Source organism: Papilio machaon, chromosome 23 (assembly GCF_912999745.1).
Source record: "Papilio machaon chromosome 23, ilPapMach1.1, whole genome shotgun sequence".
NCBI classification, from domain to species: domain Eukaryota; kingdom Metazoa; phylum Arthropoda; class Insecta; order Lepidoptera; family Papilionidae; genus Papilio; species Papilio machaon.
In genome coordinates, this window is record NC_060008.1 from 4825384 (window position 1) to 4848920 (window position 23537).

The 23537-nt window shown below is 34.7% G+C and overlaps 3 protein-coding genes across 3 annotated transcripts in view; all 3 read right to left on the reverse strand.

Moving 5' to 3' along the window:
* Positions 1-2364, reverse strand: part of LOC106707325 (trehalase) — a 54520-nt gene extending 52156 nt beyond the window's left edge. Inside the window, exon 1 of the mRNA XM_045683772.1 lies at positions 2166-2364. The gene's annotated coding sequence lies outside the window, so the exon portion shown is untranslated. The remainder of the gene's footprint in view (positions 1-2165) is intronic.
* A 788-nt stretch (positions 2365-3152) lies between these two features.
* On the reverse strand, positions 3153-9689 carry LOC106716909 (vitellogenin). Its single transcript, XM_014510566.2, has 7 exons — positions 9593-9689; positions 6845-9086; positions 6550-6763; positions 5417-6404; positions 4455-5333; positions 4119-4311; positions 3153-4028 (listed from the first exon to the last, which is right to left on the reverse strand). The coding sequence occupies exons 1-7, from the start codon at positions 9621-9623 to the stop codon at positions 3203-3205; spliced, it is 5373 nt and encodes a 1790-aa protein (XP_014366052.2). The 5' UTR covers positions 9624-9689; the 3' UTR covers positions 3153-3202.
* A 4591-nt stretch (positions 9690-14280) lies between these two features.
* Positions 14281-18913, reverse strand: LOC106716809 (transcriptional activator cubitus interruptus). Its single transcript, XM_045683719.1, has 6 exons — positions 18775-18913; positions 16974-18058; positions 16596-16694; positions 16186-16304; positions 15176-15337; positions 14281-14625 (listed from the first exon to the last, which is right to left on the reverse strand). Exons 2-6 carry the CDS (start codon positions 17908-17910, stop codon positions 14389-14391), a joined length of 1554 nt encoding a protein of 517 aa, XP_045539675.1. The 5' UTR covers positions 17911-18058; positions 18775-18913; the 3' UTR covers positions 14281-14388.
* Between the last annotated feature and the right edge of the window lie 4624 nt (positions 18914-23537).

Sequence of the window (23537 nt, forward strand, 5' to 3'; positions counted from 1 at the left end):
ACTAATCGATTTCATGTATAATAAAACAAATACATAGTAGAAGCAGAGTGCTATCGTCATTAATTTGTCTTTTCAGAAAATACAGAGTAAACGAAAATTCTTAATAGCGCCATCTAGTATTCAGAGCATAAACTAAGAGATTTATTTTCCGAAGATTTTGAATCTCACAGTAAATATTACTATGAGATTTCATATTAAAAATGAAAGAATTTAAAGAAACTCTGATCAAAAAATATTAACGATAGTAATACGATTAAATTTATTCTAACTCTAAAAAGTTGTAGATCGTATATTTTGCTATCAAATTCTACAAGGCGTATTTAAAATGTTAACATAGAAAGTAGCATGTCTGCTACTTAATCCATGACAAAAAAATATTATTTATTTAATACGGTTATATAACTTTAAGTCAGAAAAAAAACTATAGCATCAAATTTCCAAACACACCACATGTTTTATCACTTGACAACAAATATAAAAAAAAATATTCTTTTACAATTTAGTGCTTTAAGCAACTAATGTTGAAATAACAGTACATTGGTTTTTGCCACTTTTATTTCATTTATATACATTAGTTTTTGTAGACGAGACATGTAGAAATTTGAGGTGGCAAAATCACAAAAAGTTCCTTTGACAAAGCTCAAAGGATCTTTTTTTTAATTTGATATTAATACAAGGAATTAAATGTAAGTAATTATACATTTCACCTAATGAGTATGTTTAATAAATTGCTCCCAAGTAAGCCAATAAATACTTTAAGATTTATAAAACCTTGTGTGCCGACCCCATGTGAGTGGGAAAAGGCTAGGGAGATGATGATGAGTATGTTTGCCTGATGCCAAATTCTAGCCTTTTCCCCTTCCTACTCTTTTCTTACATGGAATGAATTGGAAGGAGAAGCAGATTGGGCTGAGGAAGGGACAAAGAAAAGGAAAATATCATCTTTCTGTGGGTCCATTCTGTCCTTACAAAGTAGCCGCATGGGCTGCATCTTTTGTACTTGTGGTTGATGGAATGTTTACTACCTTTTCTTAAAAAAAAAATGAATTCGGAGCTCACTAAGGTGAGTAAAATAAGTTTCTATAAGTGTTCAATTCTGCCTAAACTGAAAAGCCCCGGAGTCAACACTCTAAACTGGGTGTGTCCAAGTGGGATGAGCCTCAGTTAAATCAGATGTTTGATCTGTCTTTTAGGAAAATTAACTTTAAAATCATCATCTCCCTGGCGTTTTCCCACTCATGTGGGGTCAGCACATGAGGTGTTATAAAACTTAAAGTTTTGGCTGAATTTTTTATGGCTGGCCGCTTCCCTGTTGCCTACCCTATAAAAATATACTTTTAAATATCACTAGCGAAAGTATTTTAATGTAAGTATTTAGTATGATAATAAAAGAATAAAATATATTGTCATTTTAAAGGATAATGATCATCTAGAAAGTGTTTCCGTTTTAATTTAATAACAAAATATATATAAATAAATATATATAATAAGCAAAATACTTTTACAAAAACATATTGTATCACCCCAAAAAATACATTTGGACAACGTTTAGTAAAACACATGTTTTAACCTTTTGACTGCCACTGATTGATATAGACATCAACATGGTTACAAAAGTGTAACCCTTTACCCTTGTGTAAAGTTTTACCCTTTAATATGTATCACAAAAACTGCTTTCGGTACCAGTATAAGTACTTAGTTTTGCCAAGATCGCATTTCAGAAGTCTACACATTATCATATTTGTCAAACCATGATTTCTGGTAATGCGTATCAGCGTGCATCAAAAGGGTTGAAAATTTTTGAGCTAAAATGTAATGGAAGCACTGTCGAAGTTTTTACAATTAGACCCATATTGCTTTCTTTTTAATATGAGAGGGATACAAAAAACGTATTGCCGATTATGTCGTGTGGAAATTCACAGTTAATTACTAATTGAGGATTTAAGTAATTTTCATATTTAAAATCAAATGATGAAATATTTAGGCAAGAACTAAAGAGACAGAGAAATATCAGCATTAACTGTCATGTATCAATGTAACTGAAATATCAAGAATCATAGAATTAGATATTCTCTAGATTTATTCATTGTTCAGTCGTAAAAAGGGGCACAATTGATCACTTAGATTTAGATTAACTTAAGCGAAAAAACAAAAATTCGACTTACCTAGTAGAAGGCTTCGAAATTCAAAATGAACACCTCTGATACAAGTTTCATATAACTGACCACAAATTATATTGAATACGGAGTTAATGAAAACCTTTATTAATTATTTCTCGTTTTACTACAGATTTTTTAATTGAAATAAATGAGAAACTAACCAATTTGAGGAATTTTATCCATAGAAATACGCGTACGCGTACCGTATACTGACAAACAGCTGATTTCGCGATGCGGCGTTTTACAGCGGTATTCGGTGTTTACATAGTGCTACCATAGATTCTAAATCCTAACAAAATGTATTTTTGGTTTGCTTAATTAATTATTTTAATTAGCTACAGTTCAAACTATTTAACTTTTATATTTTGTTAATTAATTCTCAGTTAATCAATTAATTGACATTTAAAAAATTCCTGAAAACTAAATAAATCAAAACCTTTTTTATCAGCCGTTCTAACAGAAAATACCGCTGAAAAGTTTAGAATTAAATTAATTTTGTGAAGGGTAACAAGTGCTGATTTTTCTCTGAATTAATGTAAATTATGTTAAAACAAAAATGAAAGGAAGTTTTTGGTTTTGTTACCATTTTTGTAAAGTTAAGAGACTTTTTGTGAGGCAAATGATTTGTTTTGAAATGGGTAAGTAGTATTATTGTTTCTTCGCATAATGTTTTACAAGTCACTGTATTAATAAAAAATTAAACCACGGCATCTATTTTTTACTTTATATATTTCATTATAGATATCATTTTTTTTATTTATCTTTTTTCATTTGCTTACTACGTCTACATTATATTTATAATAATACTATAATAAAATCAGCTTAAATACATAAAGGATACATGAGATTTATATATAAATATATAAAAAAAATTGTGATACATAAATACTATAAAGTTAAATTGATAGCATACTATAAACAATATAAAATGAACATACTACAATAAATAAATAATATCTACATATATATAATATTCATATATAATATATATTATTTTACTCGGTCCATTGTCACGCCTGGTCTAGTTAATGATAAGTTATATTTTACGCTAGGCAAGAACTGGGAACTCTGAATTGTTTGTTCTGTGGTACACCATTCACCTGCGGGTTTTGGCCCTGTTTGATCTGGTCTCTGTAAGCGCGGAATTGCTGATCTAATTTCGGTCTGCACACGACTTGAGCCGCTTGAACCTTGTAACCATCACCGCGGCAAGAGGACTGGCAAGAGTTTAATGGTTTAGTGGTGATACAGATTTCTCCGTGGTTCTCGTAGTACTGGACTTGCTGCTGAACCTTGCACGGTCCAGGTTGCTTCGAATAACTCCTCGATCTGTACACGCTCTGTGATCCCCAATCCTCTTCTGAGGAAGACGAGGAATGCATTGCGCTCTTCCACTCTTGGTCCGATCTGAGTATTGTAGTGTAGTGGATTTCGGGCTCGTATGCCTTCTCCTTGGCTTGTTCCTTCAGCTGTTTGGTTTTAGGATCGCTGTTCTCGTCGTCCAAAGCGTAAGAAGCGCCGTAATGCTCGGGCCTGTCGACGAGTCCGTTCGGTGTCAGATAGTCGTCGCGTTCGTCACCGCTCATTTGTCCACAGATACCTCTGGAGCTGTTACGGCTTTCACGGTTAAGTACTACAGATCTGTACCCATCGTACATGATACGAAGACGATCTTCGCGGATGTTCAACATAAGAGTTCCATCGGATTCAGTATGGTATTGCAGAATGGGCCTTTCTTCCTCATCATCCCAATACATTGTCAAGTCGCCGTCGGAAACCTTCTTCGCGTTGGTTGTTACTTTGACTTGCTGTTGCTTGGAACCTTCAGTAGGCTGGATTTCAATTTCCAACTGTTTTCCATACTCGGATCTGTTAAAAGAAATATACAATTAGTAAGTCCCACGTCTTTTATAAATAAATTTATGTATCAAAAGAGTGGTTTTGATAAATAGAACTTACTTGTACGATATGTACAGCTCCTGCTGTTTCTCGTTGCTGTTAGGCTTCCTTGCTAGGATGGCGACTTGTTCATTTGACTGGCCGGGGTGCTCGGCGTCCTGCAGCATGACAACATGCCAGGACTTTGTCAACGGGTACTCGTAGCTACGGCCACTGAAAGTCTTCACTCTCGTACCATCAACAGAGCAGTAAGCTGTATAATAAATAACACGTATCATATTAATCAACGTAGAATGAGTTATACTTATGTATAGTTCGCTGTCTTGTTTGTGAGCTAGAGTGAGAAAAAAGTTTGTAATAACAAGTTCTTCATCATCCACAAAAAATAAGACTTACGTTGATATTGCTGGCGACTGTAGTGGTTGGAAACACGTTCATAAGTATTGATTGGCCTGTAAGCGGATACAACGCTGGCAGCTACATCTGGGATATACATGTTCTTGACTTGAACTTCGCCGTATCTAGAGTTCAACACCAAATGCAAGGAGTTGGTTAAGTACGATGCTTCAATGCTATATTCCAGTCTGCCTTCTGGCAACGTCTTGAATGGATTTACTTCAGTTTGCCAGTAACCCAGGCTTTCGGCGATTTTGTAGGCTTGGAAAACAAAGTTCTTGACCGCCGGGCTCACATCTTTGTAGGTCACCGTGTTCCTCAGGCTGTCAAGAGCTTGAGATTTGATGATCATTTGGTAACAAGCGCGTTGGTATTGGTTGCCTTGAGCTATTTCCTGGTCGCACTGTTTGGCAAGGGGTAGATTCTTAAGTTCGTCTCCGTATTTCTTGCTGCGCTCAACCTGTCCGTTCATATGTATATTTCCACTCGGTCCATAGCGAATATCCAAATCAAAAGGCATCTTCAGGTCTTTCTTCAGAGCCTCTTGGTAGTTGAAAGTTGTTGATTCGGGCTTGTTATGTTTACCTACGCCGTTAATTTGGGTGTTGCCTTGGGGTGAGTTCTTGCCAGCGAATATAGCATATTGCACCTTGTCATCAACAGGACTGTCACCGATAGCGGCTGTGGCTACGTATTCTACTTTCTGTGCTCCCTCAAATGTTACACTAAAGTCGACCACTTGTGCTTTCGCCGTGTTGATACCAGTAACTGCTCTCTTCACGAGCTCCTTCCGCCGTTCTTCGCTATTCGGTGAGACATCTTTAATATCAGAAGCAGTAGGGTTATACTGGCCATCTTGCTTTTGATTGTAGTACGCATCTGGAAAAAGAGATATATTTTAAGACATTGCAGGAAATTCAAATAAAAAAATGATTTAATTTTTTAGTAAATAACAAACTAACCGTATGCAAACGTTAACTTAATGTCCTTGTTTTTGGATTGTTTTCCAAGGTGTTTAAGGTTGAAATGTGTCTGAGCGATGTCTTTCTGGTAAATGGCAGATGCAATGCTGGACATTGGATGATCCCAATCAAATTTGTTTCTTATGCTCTTGAAATCGTTTGAATAAGAGTAACCTTGTAGCTGGAACTGTATACCGACTTGTTGACCGAATTTGGTATCGAGTGCAACTACCTTGTTGTTGCGTGCAACCAATTTAGTGGTCGGGTCTTGAGATATCGGTGTAAGCGTATCCTTCTTCTGGTTAGCGGTGTACGGCCAAGAGCTGTAATGCAAGATTGTGTGATCCTGCTCCGGTTCCAGTGAAGAAACAGACACCTGTACTTCGCCGGTCTTTACCTGCACTTGCATTTTAATTGGTATGTACAGCTGTAATTTGGTAACAACTCCTGCACTAGAGTGTTGGTTCGACAATGTGTCCAAAAAGCCAACGCTTCCATCGATATTCTTGGCGTACGTGAAATGAATATCCTTATCCATCGATCCAGAGTATTCTTTCGGCGACTTCATTTCGTATTGTCCCTTTGCCTTACTCATGATGTGGAAGACAGTCGGTTCCTTGTATTTATAGATGAAGGGCATACCAGTTGCCACCGGGAACATAACGGAAATTTGGTCCTGGTTGAAGACTTTCGTGTAATGCTTGTCGACTCCCTTTTCGAATTCCTGAGCGTATTGCTTAATGCTTTGGGCTAACATTTGTAAATCGCCTTCATCGAACGCAAAGAACCTTTCTTGGTTCATGAAGTTAATCTGGAACGATGCGCCTAAAGGTTCAGCATTGTTGCTCTTGATATTCAGCATCTGAGCGACCTTCTTAGCAGAATATTTATGGTTAACATCATCGTTGTTGTCCTTAGCATTGTTACCAAAAAGTTGCTCTTTTAAGTAATCCATAACCCTCTGAACGCTCGATACAGATGTTGAAATCTGAAAAAACAAAAAATATTGTTAATTTATTTCTCAATCTCACGTGAACTGCCATAACTTTTCTGTAAAACTTTTTTTTTTAAAAGACTAATGAAATAGAATAAGAAATAAAAATTTACATATAGATATGAATGTGGCTACTCACTGATTCTGGTTTATCCCAGCCTCCAGCTTTGTTCTTCATCACGTAGCTAAATTGCTTAGGCCAAAGGTTGTCACGGCTTCCAATTTGGGAGATGACACTCAAGATGGTATTTTCGCTATCTTCATCATGGTTCTCGTCAAAGTACTTAGCAGAATCTTGTTTGCCGAACTCTTCCTTGGTCAGCATATCCTTGGCGGCTTGTGCGGTCCTGGCACTGTAATCAAATTAACAGTAAGTAAAATAAAGGGACTTTGATGGATCACTATTTTAATAAGAAGTATAATTTAGTACTAACAGTTCGAAGTATCGAGGATTCTTCAACGCAGCTGCTGATTCAATGGTAGACTTCAATGCGGCGCGAACTTGAATGCTGGGATCATGATGAGTCATTTCAGCCATTGACTGCATCATAGGACTATTAGGACGTCCCATGAAAATGTTCCTAATAGCGGCGACACGCACTTCATAATGTTCAGCAGTGTTTTTCAGTATACTGAACAACACAGCGCGGGCGTGATTGTCTTCTTGTTTCGCCAGAGTTTGTAAATTATTCACCATTTGGGTACGAATATAATTCGATACTTTGATTTGGCCCTCAAGGTATGGGGCGAATACCTCCAGGATAGCGCGGTGTCCCAAATTTCCAATTGCTTTAATGTAAACCTGTTGCTTGTGACGATCATCGTTTTCTACCGCTTGCGATAATTCCTGTTGCAGACGTGGAAGAACTTGCTTAAGAACAAAGTCATCATCTTTATTTGATAGACGTCCGTACATGTGAGTAGGGTAGTAAGAATGAGCAGTTCTGTTGTTGACTTGGCCCATGTTGATGAATTTGGTAGCGGCAATCAGAGCACTGTTGTTAAGGTATCTCTGTTGACGAACTTCCTCGTTCATAGCAAGTTCAAAGAATTGTGCCATCAGTTCCTTTGTTGGATAGCGAAGAGTGTTTGGCAGAGATGCTGTTACTTCTGCGGCTTCTTCTCCTTGAATTTTCTTCGTCTGGATCCAAGTTTTGATTTGTTGGAATGCAGGTAAGGTTCCGGCCTGTGTGACTGCATCGCGGTAGATCATCCACATGTCAGATTTCAGGTTGTTGTTTGAAGACTTCGCAATTTCGATACTGCGACTGGTCTGGCTCAGTTGTCCCGAGCTCATAGATGCAATAACACGCACCAAAATATTGAACTTGGAAAGGAAATCACCTTTAGGCATATTGTTGGGATTCTGTAATTGCTGAGCGATTTCCTGGACCAATTTCTGGGCATTCATTGGGTTCTGTTTCTTATCGCCGTGCGGTTGGGGGTTCAAGTAAAGAGCAGCGTATGCTGGTTCATTGCTCCTTGGTACATCATCGTTGATGTAAGCAGAATTCGACTGGCTAGAACTGGAAGAGTCTGATGAGCTAGAACGATCATTACTACGTTTCTTAATAACGACTCTGTTAGCAGTTACGATCTTTTTGAGTCCTGAAGAACGACGTTGCCTATTTTTAGGGGAATCCTGGTTATATCCCTGTTGATCGCGATTCTCGTGAGACTCCGAGGATGAGGATGATGATGACGAGGAGCTGTCTTCAATGTTAACTTGCTTGGGTGTAAGGGAATACAAAAGATTTTGAATCGGTCGGCTACCTTCTGGTGTTTCCCACTCAGGTTCACTGTCCTGTTCTTGCGAGTCTAACGTTACTATCACTTGACTGAGTACTTCAGCCTTCTGTTTGCCGTGTAAGAGAGGATGCACGTGGACGGTACTGGTAGTTTCCGCTTTGTAGATAGGACCCTGCTTGCCGGCGAGGATGCGGGATACGGTGGCGCGTTTGATTAGCTGGTCTTCACCGGTCCTGTGAGCGGTACCGGCCCATTCAGCGCCTTCGGGCACACCGAAGTGGTAATCAACGCGGTGATGACAGTGACCATAATTCTTGCTTTTGGTGATTTCAATCGGTTCCTCTTCTTCGGCGAATTTGGGTAGCTCACGGCGCCACTCGGATGCGACCGGGGAGACCGTGTACAAAGTTTGACAGTCACCAGTGACATCGGTTTCCATTTTTCTGAAGTGGCCCTGCTGGATTTCTTTATCGTAGGTGTCGTGAGGGCTGCGAACGTTTCTGTGCGGCGAGAGGTCTACTTGCAGAGCGCCGATGAGACCTTTGAGCAAGTTCTCTTGAGCTAACGGTACCGATGCGGGCAAGTTGAGAGATTGGACGCGACCGCCCACAAGGTTGATCTCGAAAGGTTTATCGAGATTTTGCGCCGGTTGGTACTTGAGGTCTTGAGGTAGTTGACCGTCCGAAAGCTCCTGATTGACCTGAGCATGTTGAGGGTTTTCAAGTCTAGCCTGCAGTTGTCCAGGTGCCTTGACACGCACAATGAGCCTGGTCCTGAAGGCGCTGCCTGAGCTAGCACCCTCGTGCAGCCGCGCCAGGGTATGGGACTCCACGTCGTAGCGGTACACCTTGCCTACTTGCCACGGCCATTGTTGCGTTTGTTCAGATTGCTGGTTGTCACTGCTGAGTCGACCAGATGAAACGGCGACTGATAAATAAAAAAAGTATTCCGATTAGAAGTACGTTTAGCACTATGACCAAAACGTTTTACCTCAAATGGCTAAAGGAGTACTTAAATAAAGTTTCTTTTGTAGTTATATTGCTAATGAACGAACATAGCGAATTAAAAACACGTTTTTTATGAATGATGCCGAAAATTGTGATACATTAAAAATAACTAGAGCAAGTAATATCAAAAATAATTATAACGAAATACGCAAGCAGCGTGGGCAGGCCTCCTGCAAGATGGACCGGGCGTTACGAGGCTGAATGGATGGATGGATAGACGCAAGCAAAATTTATGTGAAACATACTAAGATACTACAATACTTGCAATGCAATTCAAAACAATAAAAATATCAAAATTTAAACTTCGCTAATTATAAATATATTCAATTAAATATCTGTTTTAAAATTAAGCTACGAGAAGTTACATAACACAATCAAGTGACATTATGAAACATTACATTATAGAAATTTAATTAAAATTCTCACCTAAAAGCGCCGTTATCACCAGAAACTTCATCTTTAGTTAGGTCTGTCAGCAGATGTTGGTGCTATTGCTGATTGAGAAGACACTTCTGGCTTATCCTGAACTCCACACAGTTTATATATGAACTTACACGCGCGCCACTCTGACCCTAGGCAATGTACTTTCTACGATAACAACATTGTATCTAGATTTTGTAGGTACTAGTGCTTAGGCCAATGCTAGGTTACCGTCTTAATTACTTTACTGATTATTTAAATTTATTAGACAAATGTAACGATAATGGCTTGGAACAAATACACAACACAAATATTGTAACAATTAGTTTTCTTTTAATCGTTTGTAGAAAGAAATATGTGTATTTCATACGAAGAAAAACAATCTAAAACAAAATGCACTCAAAAGTAACAATATAATGTCATAAAAACCTTCTAAACTATAAAGAAAGTTCTCTTCTTTCTTGTAACATGTCTATATTGTATAATTACTGTTATTTCGCAGTCAGTGTCGGCCTAAGTAGGGACATAAACGTAAGTATGTCTAATACATCTCAAATATAAAATGTCACCTATTTACTTCCTCTTCTTTTTGAAGTCGGCTAAAAAAAGGAAAGCAGTCGACCTTCTTCGCTAATATGATGTATGAACAACTACGATTGTTTTTTTTTAAATATATCTTCTAATATTACAAATGCGAATATTTAGATGGATGAATGTTTGAAGGTATCTCCAGATTGGCTCAACGGATCTCGACAAATTAGGCATTGATGTAAAAATCATAGTTACTTATACTATAAATTCAGGCAGTTATAAAATAAAACTTTTATAAGGTTAACACGTTAACTGCGGATTGAGGCAGGATAGGCCCAAAGCGTGACTTCTCGCTGGTGCGGCAGTCAAAATCGGGTTGTTTCGCTCTGTGCGGGAGGCTACTAGATCAGTATTTCTATGAGTACGACAGAGACAAATATATAGAAATGTTTCTCTTGCGATATCTAGCCCAATGGCGTAATTAGATAAAAATGAGGTCCTACAGGCCCCAAACGCACTGAAAAGAAATTAATTACGCCTAGTGCGGATTGAGGTCAAATCTATCTCAAAATTTGTAGGCCTCATGGCCGCACTGCACGAAGCGCGGGCGGCGCGGGCGCCGCGCATCCTAACTTAGTGTTGTGGAAAGTTTCGATAACGTTTCGAGTTTCGAGGACGTTTTGGCAGGATTTATTAAAGATTGAGCGTAGAACTTTATTTTAAAATCCTTAACGTTTTAAACCAATAATGGTACTTCATCTGACTTATTTGAAAATGTTTATTGGAGTTATGAGAAACTATGTTGACCTCGGTAAAAATTTTACTTATACCATACAAAACCTAAATTACTGCAACTTTGAATTTTAAGGGGGTGGCCTGTGACTGATGAACCAAAAGTGCATAAATCGGACACAGAATGTATTTACGAGCCAGAAACACAACACTAATAGCCAAGCTACTATTAACTAATTCAAGGCGATCTCTACACTATTAAATAATTCAAAGGCGATCTCTACAAGAAAACCGAGCGACCAACAATCATCATGCTCCCTCAATACGATGTTTTTCAACACACTTGTGAGTAAAAAAAACAAAATGTAAACGCAAAAACACTTACGAAATCCAAAATAAACAACAAAACTCAAATTAAAAAAAAAAACGAAATTTCCTTTCCTTTCAGGTATAGTAAAATAACTACGCGCTAGGGCATAATTTGTACCATATATGCCTAAAATCGATGAACGGATAAGTACACGCACAGACAAAGCCACGCACACACACACACAAACACACACACACAAGAGATCTAAAATATATATTTTATTTCAAGATTTCCTATCGGCAGATGTGCTGATCATTTGTTCCAAAGAGGTGGTCAAAGAAAGCGCTGCGTAGGTTGCTACGAAAAATTAAGATTGACATTGAATGGCACGCAAGCTGCTAAGAAAACTAAAAAAATTGTGACTTTTTGTGTCCAGTGTGACAAATCTTTTTGTTTACCATGTTTTAATGAAAAACATTTTCAGTGATTAATACTCAATAAACATTTATCGACAACTACAACTCTCTTTTAATCCCATCACTAGTCGAGGCATTAATTGACCTTCCTTTCAGTGCGATTTGAGGCAGAACCGATGACAAATTTTTTATTTTACTTTATTCATTAACGAAACGTCCTAACTCCAGGCGAAGCTAGATTCATATTATGCACATATTTAAGTTAATAAGAGTGAAGTTTCAAGCAAATATCGTCTAATTTGGATTTTTTAAAAATGTTTTTCGAAAACATAAATTTGTGAGGCAGGAGAGGCCTCAATAGCACTGGAAAAAAGTTCAACTTTGCCACGAACAGACCTCAAACGCACTGGCTGAAAGTTCCTCCAAAATGGCCTCGCAGTTAACGTGTTAAATACAGAGCATTGTTACAGGAATAAAAAACTATCTTCTTTTTTTTGTACCTACAAAATCTTGTTTATATAAATAAAACACAATAGTAGAGACAAAGTTTTATTTTTCTCTTACATTATTTACTAAAAATAATTGACAGCCGCTGTCAAATATATATCTAATAATAAAAAGTGAGCATTTTAGAGATCTTAAAATGGAAATTAAACTTAAATAACTAATTTAAAAAAAAATCAAAGAGATTCTATGGAAAGCATGCAAATTTGTACATCGATACAGCTGTACCCACTTTACTTGTACACTGTTGGGCTTTAGTCCTAGTTATAACTATAAATATTACATACAAATTATCAACACTTGTGTCAAAATTATCCCAATGTTAATTTTATTATCTGTGTCAGTTCACTATGTCTTCACCTAGAGGCTAAGACCCAATTTATGTGTGACTAGACCAGCTATGGGTGACTAGTCAACCACTCTGGCCCAGTTTTAAATTACAGTCTGGTCCGATCAAGCGCTTAATAACTGCGCCAACCACGCTAATAATATTATTGTAACAAATTGTTCTATATCATTAATGCAATGTAAGTAAATTCGAACCTGGATTCGCGAGAAACCTCGATAAGCGAGAGACGACCTTCGAAAGCGTGAAACTCGGATTTGAGAAAAATCTATACAAGCGAGAGAAATCGGAATATCTTGGATTCTCACTTATCTAGTTTCAACTGTAGTGTCAATAAATATAGTAAGTTTGAAATTGTTCGTGAGTTTTAAATTTTAATATTCTTAAAGGCTAATTTTTTAGCCATTACATTATTTTTAAAGAACTTAAATTATAACTTATTTTTCACTTTCAATTAACATTTCATTATCATTGAGCGAAAAATATTAATTAACTTGATTTTTATAAATAAACTCATAAAATCTTAAATTAAAATTAATAAAAATAGTAACTTAAAAATATTATTTTATACTTAATAATATTTGAGCAATTATAGGTGTTTTGGAATTATTACTTATAGCATAAAATATAAATGGCTCCTACAAATAAGGGCCAATGAACAAATTAACAACTTTTCAGGAGAGGATCTCAAAATTTCAACCATGTATGAAAATAGGCTACATAGGTACTTTTCAAAATCAACATCAGCTCACTATACGTCCCCACTGAGGGGCTGGGAGCCTACCCCAAGTTTTGGGATGACTAGGCCATAGTCAAACCACGCTGGCCCAGTGCGGGTTGGTTGACTTCACACATATCATTGAATTTCTTCTCAGATATGTGCAGGTTGCATCACGATGTTTTCCTTCACCGTAAGAACGTCGGATAAATGTACATATGTAAATCGAGAATCGAAAAACACATTGGTACATGGCGGGATTCGAACCCAGGACCTGCACATTGCAAGTCAAGTGCTTAACCCCTGAGCCACCGACGCTCCTAGGCACTTTTACTTCAGCAAAAAAATAACATTTACACCTATAATAATGTATTTGTGTTTAGTGCATGTTGTTAATTAAACTAAGAGGTAGCTTTTAACACAAAAAAGTAAAAATTACCAGTTTGTTATATTGGCCCTTATACATAGAACCCATCTATTAAGTATGAATTTATACTTTACCGTATCGTCGTACTCAGAGTCAGTTACGACAAAAGTCAATATTTAGATCTAGAATTTTCGCGATTAAATTATATTTTGTAGTAAAAAAAATTGCTAATGCATATCTTAATTATTTTTACCTTTTAAGGTAAAATTCTAGTATTACTAAATAAGTCATTTTATAAAATAACAATCTTAATATTGTACATTAAGTAAAATTGGTCCCCACAACCGAGTGAGCGTTTAGTGTTTTAAACACAAGTTGTAAAAATAATAACTTAATTTTAAATATTACGAGTATGTACATCTATAATATTTGAGCCAATCGTGTTTTACAGTCTTTAGATTGAGCGATTTTATTTCAATTTAAATTGAGCTATTTACAGTCTTATTAAAAAAATGAATAATAATAGTAATGCACATAATGTTACTCATCTTTTTGTTCCATTATCCTACAAAGGAACTTAGTACTTATGACATATCTAAGTACTCTAAATTTTGAATGATTTTTATTTTTATTCAATTGTTTTTTACTGTTGCCATTAACATCGGAACTTAAAATGTACAATGCAAACTTTACTTTTGCAGCACTAGATTTGTGCTTGCAGCTAAAAAATAATGGTCATAAAGTTTGAATCTTATTATACTATTAATTAAAAATTGCATCGTTCTATATTAAAATGACGTAATAAAAGTTGGCGCTGAAGAAATCTCGCCGAGGGCGCTCAATGTTAAACTACCCCGTTCGAGTCAGCACTGAAAGTGTTAAAGTTTCTGCAACTTTGGTACTGTGAGCTTGTCCCTGATACATCTGAGCGTGGTTAGTTTAGCTGGTGAGCTGGGAACCATCTGCTCGTGTTCCGGTCTGCGAAGGGGCCTTGAAGGGGGGATACAAGTACGGGGCACGCTGGTCACGTGAGGGTGAGACTTCACGTGCTTACGAAGAGATGACGGGTCCGTATATCTCTTGCCGCAGCCGGCGGCACCGCAGGCGTAAGGTCTCTAAAGAAAAAAATAATAATTAGTGATATTTAAAGACATTTTCTATTTAACTTGTAACACTGCTAAATTGTTTCCATAAATAAAGTAAAATAATAAAACAGAAAGAATTAATAAATGATTACTTCGTCTAAAGCAAAGTCAAAAACTACACAACTGATGAAAAAAAATATTTTTGTTCATTGATTTACGTATCCGAACTCTTTGGTGGACATAGATTAAACATTATGCCAAAGAGGTGGCATACTGGCCACTGAGAACCTTTGCCTTTTAGATTAAAAAAAAAGATAGCGTAGAAAAAGTATCGCGCGGGAAGTGTTTAACAACGAGATGTAGTAGATATTAGAGTTAATGTAATATAATGTTAGTATAAATATTTTAACAAAGAAATAAACATTTAGGTTGCTGTGCTGCAGTTTTCAATTCATAAACTTTCAAAATGTCAAGATTTTTTTTTTAACGAAGAGTTAATTAATTATATTAGTTTTTGTTCCCTGTACCCATGCGAAGCTTGCCTTGATAGCTTAATAAATGAATTCTCGTTTTAACTCACAGCATTGAAGTGCGTCCTCTGATGTTTGGCTCTATCTGAAGAGTTGGAGAAAGCCTTCCTGCAGTGCGGTGCGGGGCAAGCGTACGGCCTCTCGCCTGTGTGGGAACGCACGTGGATCTTCAAATTCTCCAAGCGGGAGAATGCTTTACCGCAACCGGGATGCTGGAGAGGTAAAAAGCATTTAGATTTTTAAGACTTATATAGAACAGCATAGTTTTAAAGTAGCAGAGGATCGGAATTTTTAACATGATTTTTCCCGTTTTTTTCGTCACCTATTATAATAATTAATTGTTCATTAGTCGTCTAATTAAATTATCCTATTTCTAATTCTCTTAAGACTAATTACGGCTTAATTATCACACTCACAAGTGAGTGCTGTTTGTTGATTTATATTCTTTCCTGGATTGTCATAGGATTACCGTCGTACTATATAATAATTAAATTGTTTCGTTGTTGACTTTGTTGTTCCCTAAATAATTTAATAACTAAGGCATCAATGTACAATATGGCTGTAAATGAGACAATCTAGATAAGTCTAGCAGTGGATGACAAAAGATTGATGCGAGCATGTTTTTTTTTTTTTTTTTTTTTATAAGAGAAGGGGGCAAACGAGCGGCGCGAACACCGAAATGATCATCGACGCCCATGGACATCCGCAACACCTTTAAGAAAGAAAATTATATTATTTAGTGGCATTTATGTTAACACATAAATGCCACTAAATCTGACTATTTCACTTTCATACTATCCTTTTAAAATTTTATACAATCTCTCAGTTTATATTAAAATAATGTATTAGGGATGATAAATGTCTCTATCTTACCAACGGTAAATTTTGCTAACTTGGCCAAAGTTAATTTATATATGTGATCGTCTAATCTAGGACTTTTGCTCTACTTTGTCTATTCACCCAAAATACTTTAATCCGACTTTAGTATCTCTTAACAATTAAGAGGTTTACAAATAATTTTCACAATACATAGAAATAGAGAGAAATATATATAACTTACATGGCATCGATTAGGTTTATGTCCTGAATGTACGCGCATATGTATGAGTAGTTTGTAACGTGCGTTAAATGGCCGACGGGCGCGTGCACATTCCCGCCATAAACAACTGAATTCATCGCCTGAAATAAAGGTAAGAGAGCAATTATTAACAATTATATGAAATGAGAATACAAAAAATAAATAAATTGTAGGAAATTAATAGTCAAAGTGTTGGCCATGGAATTACGCACTTCAGGACAATCCATACTTAAAATAGAAAGGGATTGATAGAGGCAAGTTAATTTTATTAATATAGATTTAGGTTTGAATTAATAATGATTGAAAATCGTGTTGTAATATTTGCAGAAATAAATATTAGTCGTATTATAAATATTAAACTAGCAAGTTAATAAAATGTAAAAATGAATTACCTTTATACGTGTTAACATGGGCTCTTTCAATATGTTCCACCAATGTGTTTTGGTTAGGATATCTCTCCAAGCAGTTCTCCCATAAACAAATCCTTTCACCTGAAATGTAAACAAATGCCTTAAGTTATTTAAACACGTGTTTTGATATTGTCCTTTAAAAATGAACACAATAATTATGTTTACACTAAAAATTGTTTTGTTCAGTTTTTGGTTCATTATAAATGAATAATAAATAGATAAATTACGTAGAGTATTAGTACTTTTAATTTTATTTCTTTATCACTTTAAGTATTTACATAATTGATTCAAATTTAAGTTTATTAAGGAATACTTGCATTTAATCTGGAACTTAATCATTTAAATTAATCAAAGACTCACCTTGTGTCCTTTCCTTGTCCTTTCTCTCACTTCTATTATTAATTCTATTGTCTATTACATTTTTGTTCGGTATTACAACTTCGTTATCTTTTTCAAAATTAATACCAAAATCATCCAAATTAATAAATAATTCATCTTCATCGAAGTTTTCCGAATTTTCATCATAATAACATGAACTTTGAACATCGCTTTCAATGGAATCGCAAATAGACGCTTTTCTCTCTGTTCTATCAAAACTAAATTCATTGCAACTTGTCGGCGTATCTGGTAAGATGTATTTTTTCTCATTTTCTAAATTGTATATGAGATTATTTGGATAGCTATACTGCGCTAAACTATGTACTATAGGTATATTTGTCTGTACTTGTGTAATTTCATTGTACCCTTGATTGAATTCATCTGCGTTATTGAAATTGCAGTAACGTTTCGAAAAAGCCGTTTCTATAGACGGTAGAAGATTATCATTGGTTATCGTATTTAGATAATCTTCATTGAAATCTTCAGGTGATATACATGTCTCGCCTTCCTCTCTGCATAATTCGTCTATTAGAGATTCATCATCTATGTATTCATTGTTTGAATTACTTTCTATCTCCTTATTCTTCTCTGATGTTTCTTGTTGATAGTTTTCGTCAAATTCAATGCTATCTAAATCTAAGAGAACCTCTTTTATATTTTGATCGTTCATGTTACTATCTAGAACTTCATCTATAATTTCAAAATCTGGTTTATTTCCTTGATCATTCCAACTATCAAGAACTTCGAAATCGAAGCTTTCTTCGACGCCATATTTGAAATTGTCTTTACTTTTTTTACCATTTTCTAATTCTAGATTAAATTGAGACATATAATAAGCATGTAAATCTGTTACATTGTCATTTTTGTCTTGGAATAGTTCGTCATCATCGTAGCAAGGTATGATGTCATAGTCGGCCATTTTGTTAAGGTTCAATTGCCTCTAAGTTCAGTAATATCTAAGTAGAGGTAGTAAATTGACATATGGCTGCTTTAGTTTCGCGCATGTGGGTCCGCTATTATTATAAAAATAAACTTTCTCTGCTTATGATCTCGCGTGGCTTCGGCATCTGCGAATTATAATATAAATTATTATTAATGCCACACGTTTACTGCACGTGTTTGTAACATCTACCTATTCTCATATCCGAGGAAGTAGTTTCACACATTTTGTCATTTAATTAAGTTATCTATGCATTTATTTTTTTGAGAAATATTTTCCAGCAATAGCCAGCAAAAGCAATCAATTTATATAAGAGTCGATGAAGAAGTAGCTGAAGAAATAATGTTGAATGCTTTACAAGGCTTTCATTTGGCTTTGGTTGCACGGAATATTCATCAAAGTTTTAATTTTATGGGTCTCTTGAAATTCATTCTTGTAAAAAAATTACTTATATATTGCTCAACAGAACTGACTCAAAGGACTTCAGTAAGGGTTTAGTTAATTGTTACTACACACTCAAAGTCGACTAATACATACTTAAGTATTTCCTTAATTTATCTCATAAATTCTAAGTTTCCCTTGATGACCAATTAACAATTCTGAGTGTGGAAGTGTGTCAATTCATTGTTTATACCCATTTTATTACAACAAATCATTTTACTTAATCATTTATTGTTTATTCAAAATTATTATTTAAAAACGCCAAAACTTAAACAAGAAAATATGTAAACATTAATGTTTCGATTTATTTTGCGAATAACATTTAGGTACTTGATTGTTCAATTTATTTAAAAAATTAAAATTGTATTATAAAATTAACCACATCAACATATTGAAACTCACCACTTTTCCAAACTGAAAAATCTTCTTAATTATCACAGATTCAAATGTCACAATTTTGGCGCGCTGTCAAACTGACAGTTAAACTTTTATTGTCACTCGCGTGTCGGGCACGACTGCACCCGTTTGCTTTTCAACCGGGAATAACACGGGAGCTTTCAGGATAGCGAAAATACTTAACTACTCCCGTAGGGTAACCATATAGTATTTTATCCTCAGGAATATTCATTCCAGTATTTAAGACATATTATCTCTTTCTATCTATCTTTTATATCTATGCTAAGGTCATTAAATCGGTGATCCTTACATACACACAAGTAACTGCAGAAATCAAATTTTACAGAAGAACGTATAAAATAGTTAGACATGTTTATCAAGAGTTCTATTAATCACATAGTGAAAAATAACCTTTAGTGTATTATTTGTTAGTTAGACAGCGGAGATTTTAAAAATTACATAACTGGTACTTACTCTGGCAAAAAACAGAGTCTGATTCTATACTAATTATTCATTTAGACAGTAAGTTGCAGAAATAATTTAGCCTAAATATTTATAAATAAAAGTGTCTGATAGGAGGTGTTACTATTTTTCAATAGCGTAATTAAACTCTTTTAAAATTATCCTTAAAACATTGAATTTATGGTGTCCCCACAAAAGCACATGTGCTTTTTAGATTACAAATTTATAATCCGTGACAATATTTTAATTACTATGGCTCTGTAGTCTTTATGTATATCACGTTAAGGTTTGATTTACCTTAGACAGTGTAAAATGTCAGCAAATAATTTTGGTAATAGTTCTTTAGGTTTTTATATCGTCTTCGTCATTTTCAAGCATTTTATTGATTTATTTTACGTTAAGGATTTATAAATCCTTTATTGTTTAACATTTTTAGAATCTGTACTTTTCATTTAAGAATATCAATTCCGGGAAATTATCTGAAAATGTACCTTTAAGGAAAAGTGTATAAATAAAATAAAATTTTATTCTTAGATGCAAATTGAAAGAAATTAATTATGTTTGTAAATATGTTTGTGCTAAACATTCACAAAGCTTTATAATATTTCACCTCCGTTTTCCCGCCAATCATTTCTCTCGGTTTCTTAAAAAGAAAAACAGAGAAAACAACATGTTAGTACAGGAATACAAGTACAGGAACAGTACACAGGAATTTGTACAGTGGAAACCCACGGTAAAGATAGCCGTATAATTATCCTCTAATAAATGGAGTATATAAGAGCATAGATATATAACCTATAAATGGATTATTTCATAGAGTCCATTTTTGAAATTACATTTTGTTTTATAAGTGACAGCAAATTTATCCAAAAAACAATGTCTCCCGAGGTAGACCGTTTTTCGCCTCACTTTTGAGCTCCGGATTACTTTCAGGTTATATGAATTATAGATATTGAAAAAATCTTATGAGCAGTGCAATGAATAAAGATTAAAAACAATATTTTATCGTTTTCTTACTAATATTATAAATGAGTGTATATATAGATCGATGGATGGATGTTTGTTAAAAGTTATCTCGGGAACGGCTCAACGGATCTTGATAACATTTGGCACAGATGTAGAACATAGTCTGGAAGAACATATAGGCTACTAATTAAGTTTAAACTAATTCCGCGCGGACGGAGTTGCGGATGACAGCTAGTAATCAATATAAATATCAGATAATATTAAGTTTTCCTTATTATCTTACATAAATAGAGTGTTTGTCAATTTTCAATTAAGCAGAGTACGTCCCATTGGACCGATTGCTCAGTAGGCCGATCGGCTCAACGGTAAACACTTCTTAAGCCGTATCTTAGTGTACATGACATGTACGTAATGGTTGCTAAGGGTCGCCTTTACTAGACGTTAGGCTAATTTGAGTTGCTTATTTAGTTTTGTTCTAAGAAAAAGCAAAAAAAAAACTGTAACTAATGAAAAATTATATTGGCGCCTACGACATTAAATTTACGCTTTAAATTTTATGACAGTAACCGTAATAATTATGTTATTAGTATTTGAGATCATAATTTATGTGGATGTCGTTAAACATGAAAATATAAGCCGCTTCTTGATTTAAAAAATATGTCAAAGTTTTTTTTCTTTTTCAAAGAGTCGTAAAAACATAAGTTGCACAAAAAGCAAATGCAACGGACAACCAAAGATAATATAGATGACGACGTAACGATGTTGACATTAAAGAAAAGGCGGGAGTTGTAAAGTTTTCCCGCGCTCCCATGTCATCGAATTCTGTCAAACTGGCGTTATATCTTGTCAAAATATTACCGTATTTATTTTATTAATTCATAATGTTTTATTTTATATCCAAATGAAAATTATATTTGTCATAAGTCTTGTTTTTGGAACTATTTTGCAATACAGCTATTATAGGGTTTGAATTTAACATAATATGATGTAGCTTTTTCTAAACAGCACTAGAGGCGACTTCAAATACAAGACTATTTAAATGACAAGTCTATTCCTCATTGCTATTTGTAAATCGCAATCCAGTTATCGCTCAGACGGCTTTTCAAGGTCAATCTGGACAAAGATCGCGACCCCCTCACAATGTTGCTGAGAGGTTGATAACCTAGTTATGAACACACGTGTTAGAACGTATACACTTGTTGTTCTAGTAGTTAATCTATTTGATTTGGACTCTGGAAACTTCCATTTGGTTAAGGCCAAAAAGTTCCCGTTACGTAAATAAATATAATGGCACTAAGACGAATCTATTAAAGAAGTTGGAAAACAATCAGAAAATTTATAAAATATTGTGAATGAACTCCACAAAATAATTGTGTAATTTAAAAGATTAAATCATTGTTAGGACTATAAATTACCTACTGTTGATCTAAAATAGTAGTCAAACAGAAGACTGTTATTAACAAGAAGCTATTATACCTTGGCTCTAAAATAAAAAAATTGAGTAGAGAAAAATGGCCGCTAACAAAACTATTATAAAAAAATATGTGTCAATTTGACGATAAAAAAAAGTCACAGAAGCAACACTAACTATGCCATCAACAGTATTTTAAGAAAAAAAGTTGGGCTGTGAATAAAACAAATATAGAGCAGAAAAAACTGGCCGCTAACAAAACTATTGGCAAGAAAACTGTCAATTTGACGTTAAAAACAGTAGCAAGCACTAACTGGCCAGCGACAGGATAAAAAAAAACAAACTGTATCTTTGACGGTTAATAAAAAAGATAGTGAAAGAGCAAAGGAAAGCACGTATGCACGCGCGTTGCGAGATGATCGCACTTGCGCGCCACGTGTTCGTTCACCGAACGTTTTAATGTTTGCTGCCTATCTTTTTTTCAGGTCCAATTCATATTTAGATTCGCGATTTAACATCCGGGAATTTCTTCGACATGTGTCAAAAAATTTACGTTTTTTAAAGTTAATAAGGAAAAGAAAAGTAAACTTTGTTGAAAAAATAAATTGTGATCATTTAATTATATTAAAGTCAAATGTTCGAAATTATAAAAATAATATAATTAATAGTTTCTAGAATTATTAAAAAAAAATTCAAGCACTACCTTTCGATTAAAATATTTTTATCAAAATCGGAGCACCAGGAGCGCAGCTTTGCGGTAACACACATAAAAAAAGGAATACATTCGAATTGATAACCTTCTTTTTGAAGTCGGCTAAAAATGCATTTTTACATTGATGGATTTCGTCATGTTTTTTTATACGAGTTGTAAAATAAAAAAGAACTACAATCTTTTAAAATTATTTTCGTTCTCAAGGACGCATCCCCGGCTTGCAATAAACAAGCCAACTTTACTTGCCTACTCATAAAATGACTAAGGATGTGTATTGTGTATTTAAAAATAAAATTCGGCACATTGTGAACTAGAACTACTTTTGCGTTTTAAGTTCTGCATATAATTTAATTATAGCGTTTTCTTTGTAGCATTTTGAAAATTTAAGACACTTTGTTAATGCATTATCCAACTTAAATTAAATGAATCATATAAATTTTTTTTTAAATCAATTCGTCATCTTAGCGTGATCTTTTTATAAAAAAAAAAAAAAAAACATTAAATGTCTCATCACATCGAACGCCTGCAATCAAACATGTGAAATATTTCCGGCTCTTGTCAATGCATTTTATATAATGACGTAAGATTCTGTTAGTTATATACTTATTTTAAGACTGAGGACACTTATTTGATTCATATCTAAGTTATCTTAATATTTATAAATGTGTGTTCCAGTTTTCAGTGTTTTCTATATATTACTGATTCTTACCTAAACACATTTATAAAATATATCTGTTTTTTTTTTTAAAACAGAATCCCTCACAGTATAAGTCTAGGGTTTTATAAACAAAATAAACATCAAAGAATAATTATATAAATAGTTATATCAAATGAGAAAGTATTCGAATATTTTTTGTCAATTGAATCTTACTAATATTATAAATGCGAAAGTTTAGATGGCTGTATGGATGTTTGTTAGAAGGTATCTCCGTAACGATTGAACGGATCTTGATGAAATTTGGTAGAGATGTAGAATATAGTCTTGAAGAACACATAGGCTACTTATAAAATTCTTTTTTTAATATCGCACAGACGGAGTCGTGGGCGACAGCTACTACTATAAATACGAAATTATAGATGGCTGGATGTATGTTTTTATGAAGGTATCTCCGGAACGGCTCAATGGATCTTGATGAAATTTGACACAGATGTAGAACATAGTCTGAAAGAACACATAGGTTACTTATTAAGTTTTTTTTTAAATTCTGCGCGGACAGA